The sequence below is a fragment of the Cyprinodon variegatus genome, unplaced genomic scaffold, assembly GCF_000732505.1.
Source record: "Cyprinodon variegatus isolate N-32 unplaced genomic scaffold, C_variegatus-1.0 Scaffold1588, whole genome shotgun sequence".
NCBI classification, from domain to species: Eukaryota; Metazoa; Chordata; class Actinopteri; order Cyprinodontiformes; family Cyprinodontidae; genus Cyprinodon; species Cyprinodon variegatus.
Window position 1 is genome coordinate 87,127 of NW_015152041.1, and position 6,728 is coordinate 93,854.

At 40.5% G+C, this 6,728-nt stretch overlaps 2 protein-coding genes across 2 annotated transcripts in view; both read left to right on the plus strand.

The window, feature by feature from the left end:
• LOC107104003 (ubiquinone biosynthesis O-methyltransferase, mitochondrial-like) overlaps positions 1-1,845 on the plus strand; it is an 11,298-nt gene extending 9,453 nt beyond the window's left edge. The window contains exons 5-6 of the mRNA XM_015403884.1: positions 956-1,115; positions 1,296-1,845. Coding sequence (XP_015259370.1) covers positions 956-1,115; positions 1,296-1,468 — 333 coding nt within the window. The 3' untranslated portion in view covers positions 1,469-1,845. The remainder of the gene's footprint in view (positions 1-955; positions 1,116-1,295) is intronic.
• A 1,673-nt stretch (positions 1,846-3,518) lies between these two features.
• The window catches only part of LOC107104002 (failed axon connections homolog), a 22,937-nt gene continuing 19,727 nt past the window's right edge, over positions 3,519-6,728 (plus strand). The window contains exon 1 of the mRNA XM_015403882.1: positions 3,519-3,974. Coding sequence (XP_015259368.1) covers positions 3,715-3,974 — 260 coding nt within the window. The 5' untranslated portion in view covers positions 3,519-3,714. The remainder of the gene's footprint in view (positions 3,975-6,728) is intronic.

Consider the following 6,728-nt stretch of genomic DNA (forward strand, 5'->3'; position numbering starts at 1 on the left):
CCCACGGTGGGTGAGGAAGAGTTTTTTTTAGCTCTGGATTGTGGGGTTGCTTATAGCTTCAAAGTTCCACTTTGGAACCTTTTGATCTTCCTATGGTAAAATAACTATGATGGGAAGATTACAGGCTCCTTAACCTACCTCCTACCCTACTGCCAGCACTATTGGGACAGCACTTATCATGGCGAGCCTAAGATACTGTAAGCTGATTCTGCTGTACTCCTTTCAGCCTTCCTGTTATCTCCTGAAAGTGTTGCTTTCTCTCAATCTGAGTGAACCACAGAGGTTTAAGTAGCTTATCAAATCTATCTGCTGTTTCTTCTTCTGATGTCACTTTAAACTACTCCCTAATATTGAAGCTAAATTTGTTTTCATCACCAACTTGCCAATTTGTCAAAAACCTCCTTTAGTTATAAGAAGTTGTATTAGGAAGAACTGCACTATTTTCTTTGGGTGACATCTCTTGTGATTCTAACACTAGAGATGTCATGAGACATTTTTATGATGCATTTTAAAGGTATAGGCGAGGGTTTTCGTGATCTTCAAGGAATTTTTTGAGAAGACCCGCCCTCTCCACTTAAAAAAAAAATGCACATACACAACCCTGTACCCGCTCCTGAGAGTTAATGCCTATTATGCACGTGCGAGAGCGTGCACAAGCGTATTTCTCCTCGTGCACGCTCTGTTTAAAAGTTTCCGTTCTCATAGCTCATACAAGCTTAATTTCCAAAAGAAGATTTGCAATTTATCCACAATGTCAGACTCACCACCGATAAATGAAAATGGGGACAAGCACGTAGGACGGCCTTACGTAAACATATCACCAGAATGATTGACAATTAGGAGGACCACTTATTTAGATGATCCACCTGAAAATAGAACATCCTCATCTATACCTTTAATTTAGAAAAGTCTGCATTTCCTGATCGAAGTGTTTCTGGTCGTTTCTCTGTTGTAGCCTGGCGGTTCGCTTTTCATCACCACGATAAATAAAACCAACCTGTCGTACGCGCTGGCAATCGTCGCAGCTGAACAGCTGCTGCGCATCGTTCCCAGAGGGACACACGACTGGGAGAAGTTTGTCAGCCCTGTGGAGCTGGAGCGCCTCCTGGAGTCCAGTGAGTCTCAGATTCCCCCAATAAGGAAAGAAAGCTGCAAAAAAATAAAGAAAAATAATGCACTTCTTAACGTGTCAGTTATCATAGTTAAAATCCCATGCAGTTGTTGGATATTTATCTGCAGAGTTGTACTGAATTTCACCTTCTCAGTTCCTCTTCTGCTTTTTTCCTCTTTCTCAGATGGTTTCTTGGTGCAGTCTGTCCAAGGAATGCTTTACAACCCACTTTCTGGAGCCTGGAGCTGGACAAACACCACTGCCATCAACTATGCTCTCCATGCTGTCAAACAGGATGTAGGAGCTGAGGACAGAAACGGTCCCGATGGGGACCAGTGTGAGCCCACACACAGCTGAGCCGCTTCGGAAACAAAGAGGGGGGAAAAAAATCAACCATGGATCAAGAGGTTTAGCTGGATGGGCCTCTGGTCATCTGTGAAACACCGATTAGAGACAGTTTGGGTGTCGAATGATGTGTGAACACTAGGAATAAGGTTTTGTTAAACTCTTGACGTGTCTTAAGAAGATGTTTGAAGATGATGCCTTTGAGTAGTTCTGAAACCTCGGCTCCAAATCTCAAGCATATCGTTTTGGTGTGTTAATTTCATCAGATGCTGTTCTCCTTTTTGCCAATGATTAATTTGAATGTTTTAAGACAAATTATTGTCTATTAAAATGGACTTATGTCAGTTATATCTCCTGGAGTTTAGATTTATGTTACGCTGTAGGCTAATAAAAACATGGCTTCACATCTTTCCATATTTAGCTTTTAAGCCCACTCTGAGGGGGAGGAGGAGGGGGTCGCTTCACCCTGGATTATGATGGGTCTTCTATGGGAGAGTTATGTAACACAGAATCTCCCCTCAGAGAATAAATCATCCTCTCACAATGTTCTTATGAGACCAAGGACAGGATGCTAACGTCTTATAGAACAAAATAATCTATTTATCTATATAAAAAACACAATGTTATTATAATTATAAAGGTATGAAGAGCATTTTATTTTTTTTACTGAATTTCACTGCATGTAACCTCCACGCGACCCAGCTGTGGCGAATAAAACAAACGCGCGCACTGTAATGTGCGCGTTCCCAGAAGGCGCGCGGCTGCACCGGTCGCCATGGCAGCGCGGAACACCGTAAAGATTAAAGGTCCCTGATTAGTTCATAAACTCCCAATTGCTGCTGCTGAGGGTTCGGTCATCAACATGACCGTCCTCCTGCACCTCCGAGGTTGTTCCAAAGTGAGTAGATACTTAATTATAACATTTTTAGCTAAATTCTCATTTAACTATATTTTTAAAATGTGTTCAAACTCACGTGTCCGACAACGTTTTTACACTTAAAATAAGTAAATACGGTGTTTATTTGTCGGTTTCCATTTATGGGAATTAGTGCTCAGCTTGTTATGAAAGCTAGAGGTGTTTTCACCGGGACGCTGCAGGGCGGGGTGACCATAGATATCCATAATATTATGGATATCTATGGGGGTGACCCCATCACCGGAGTTAGACAATGGGGGAAGCTACGTCAAGGTGACGGACACCTCCATACCGGAAATGATGCCACTTGTCTTTTACAAAGTAAAACAACATTTCATAAGTTTTCTATTTGTTATTACACCTTCAATTTATTATAATTATGTTTATTATTATTGTTTTAAATGTTAGATAAGAATTATTCACGCTGAAGTATTCAAAACTATGAATTAATACATGAAGAATTATATACTTAACAAAAAAATTGTGAAACAACTGAAAATATGTGTTTTATTCTTGGTTATTTTAAGTATTCACCTTTTGCTTTTGACCCCCCCAATAATAAATAACTTTGACAGACTAAAGTCATCTTTAGGATGATAATTAATTTAACTGAATTAAGGGAAATATACAGAGCTGTTCTCACACACAGTGAGATGGTTCTCACAATCATTGTGATGTGATCCCAGGGATACTTGGAGGGACAAAAATGTATCATGAAATACATAAACGTAAATATCCCCAAATAGGTAATGTCACATTATGTATTTATTTAATAATACTTTATTTAAATATTAAAATTTAAAAGTGAATTATTCAATATCAACATAAATACACAAAAAAAATGCATTTAAGACTATTAATCTAATAATTGTCTTTTAAAACAAAATAACATAAATACCACTTTTTATATTTTTAAATAAATGTATAGTGTTATGATTATATGTATTTTTATAGTGGCTCGCCAGTCGGTTGCATTGTTATTTTGGGTCACAGGTTAAAATGTTTGGGAACCCATTAATTAGATCAATATTGGGACATTTGGAAAACCTCAGTTAACCTCTGATGAGACCTTTATTTTGAAAGGTCAAACCGGAAGCAGCGCAGCTAGTTTTTTCCAGTATGTTTTCCAACGCTTTCTAGAAGCCGCAGAGGGAGGAGAGCAGGACGCCGAGCATCCTCCTCTGAAGGAAGGGCCCCGCTATGTTTTTATCGCTCAGTTTAATGGATAATCATCTCTGAGCCCCGCCGCCATGCCGTAGCTAATCCACCGGGTGGTTTGGATGAAGCCGAGCGGGGATCTCAGCTGGCAGGGAGCCGGGCGGCTGTAACCGAAGCTGGGAGGATGCACTGGGCTGCTGGCTTCGCCTCCTCCCGGCCGTGCGTGGTGGAACTGGGCCGGAACCACAGCCTGCCGCTCGGCCTCTGCGGCTCCGAGCAGCAGCAGTCCTTGTATGGCTATATCATCGCCTTTCCCCTGCAGGACTACGGAGGCATCATGTCGGCTCTGGTCTCGGAGTCTTGGTGGAAGAAGACGCTCTACATCACCGGGGGGGCCCTGCTGGCCGCTGCAGCCTACCTGCTGCATGAGCTGCTCGCCATCAGGTAGGAGGAAACAGCCTGCATCCTGGTTCATGGAGCAGAGTGGAAACATCACATAGAGCTGGATGCTACTGTTCCATTCTAACAATAAGAAGAAAACAAAGTGTCTGTTGTTATTGACAGGCCGGTGTAAACAGACAACCTGCAGCGCATGGATGCTGCAGCTGCTTATGAAAAAAACAAACAAACACAAGGACAGAAGAGACCCCTCAGCAGTGGCGGTCCTAGACCAGATGTAGCAGGGGGCCAGCAGGTTTTCATGGGGGCACAGTAAAGCATGAAATAAAAAAAAACAGGGCAAGTGGTTCAAATATATAAACCTTTTATAGAGCAAGTTAGTGTTTTGGACCACTTGCATACCCCATTACAGATGGAGCCCTCAGTGAGATCTAGAAGCATAAGATCTATATCCAGCACAGATAATGCTATATGGCTATACATCTTAATTTGGCATTTGACCGATTAGATGAGCCCTTGAACGATATATTACCTACTGGAAATTAAGTTAAAAAAGGTTAAGTCAAGAATAAAAGGTAAAAACTTAATAAAAAAGTTAAAAAGTTAATAAGCCTAGTTAACAGTTATATTTTGGTTTATAAACTAAAAAATGTAAGTGCCAGTATCAGCATTATTGCTTCTAAGGTTATGTTTCACTAAACAAAATGTGTTTCTTTCACTCTCTGACTGTTTTTCATGAATTTCTTATAGAAGCACTTTTGTTATTTTTCCTAATATATTCGGGCACATTGGCGTTTTATTGTTATAACATTGACTTTCATTTTTGCCATCAAAATATCCATATTTTTTAGTGTTACAAAGGTAATAAGGTCTTGTCCTGGATTCCTACACTATTCGCTTGAAACTTTGATTTTCAAAGTATTTAACTTAGTGCCCTATAAAGGGTTAAGAGAGCTGATGAAGTGAAATTTCTATTCAATCAGGTTTAATTAAAATTCTATCTCTTATTAGGTCGGTATACATTCATAATTTAGGAATTTTCAATATTTTTGATTTAATTTAAGTGAAAGTTACTGTTTTCTATCAAATCTGAATTAGAACTCAAGAAAAACTGATAAATTCAGCTGTAAAAATGATAGTATTTTTTGTAACCACCATATCTATGCCCTGCTTTTTGTTGGTCTACTACATTAAATTTCATTAGAAAACAGATGTTTGTGGTTGAAATGCAATAAAACTGTCAACATGTTCAAGAGATCCATTTCTTCCTACCCAGCAGTTTAGATCCAAACAGGTAATTATAATCTGATCGTAATAAAATGATTGCAATGATTTAGAACATAGGGTGGTGCTCTTTAGAAATCAGACAAACACATTAGTCACAGCATCATTCAAACCACAGAAAAACCAATAGACTTGTCGGTGCAAAAGGAAATTGTAAAGGTTATAAGTTGATGACCCTGTCAGTCCGGATCAAAGATATTAGCAGCTACCATAAGGTGGACAGGTGCAGCATAGCCCTAGGTTGACAGGAAAACTGTGTGGCAGCACAGTTTGTATGCGAGTCTTTAGCTCTCAGAGGGGATCATCATCATCAGCATCAAACCCCTTTGACATATTGCTCTCAACGAACACCGCTTTACTAGATGTGACACATGAGTAAAGACTTTGAGCACAATTTATGTGCAAGTGTGGGTTATTTACTACATGTCTAAGTGCAAAACCATCCTGTGGTCTAATTCAGCTAACGATAAAAATTAACAGGCTTAAATTTGTTTAGAAAAAAACATTTAGCAGATAAAAACTGGGATTCTATCTCAATACCATTGAAGCTATCAGCTTATTGTTTCTAAATACTTAGTAAAACAGTATTTTGAAAGAAAAAAATGAAATAGATCCAAAGGACCTATCATTAATCATGTGTGTTCCAGTGAATATGATCATTAGTATTTCTTTGAGTATCATGTCTTCAGTAAGGGGCCAGGACATGAGCTACAGGGGCACTGGCCCCCGTTGGCCCCTGTCTAGAACCGCCCATGCCCCTCATCATGGCTTGATTTGCAGATCCCAGCCATCACAGTACAGTAACAGCGGCGTATTGTCAGGGCAGTAATGCGTGCCTGGCAGGAGAGGGATTACATTTGGGGCAGCCTAGCGCAGGGCAGTAAGTACATCCTGTTACAGTGGCCTGATAGTTGGTGCTTTCACCCCTCCCCTCTCTTCCTGTGTGTTTGGAGCCGTTGCTGAATCACGTGCAGGCTGCTGCCATTGGCTCTGCATCCTGGGAATCATCTGTTTGCACCATGTGATGCGTTTGTTGGCAGCAGGGGCCACAGTAAACCAACCTGGATTATCTGCTCACAGCAAGAGGCTTCCTGTCTGCTGAGAAAGTTTGAAATAAGTATTTGGGGAGATGACAGCACATCTTTTTGATGGAGAAAACATAAAGCAAAGGATGCTGATTGTTTATGCTGTAATTTTTCAAGTTTAAGAGTATATTTACTATTAGCAATGAGACATGAGCCTCTTAGTAATCTGAACACCGGAGACTGAGCCTTACAAAACAGGATAGACCTATATGGCAACTGTTATTCGCCTGATTTAGTTTGAACTAAAGGAATAAAAAAATGAATCCAGAGGTTCTGAGTTCAAGCCCCACTCCCACTAACTGCCACTCTGGGTCCCTGAACAAGACCCTTAACCCCAAACTTCTCCCTGAGCGCCACACAACGGCAGCCCACTGCTCCGCAAGGGGATGGTTTAAATGCAGAGGGGAAGTTGAGATTAATAAAGTTCTAT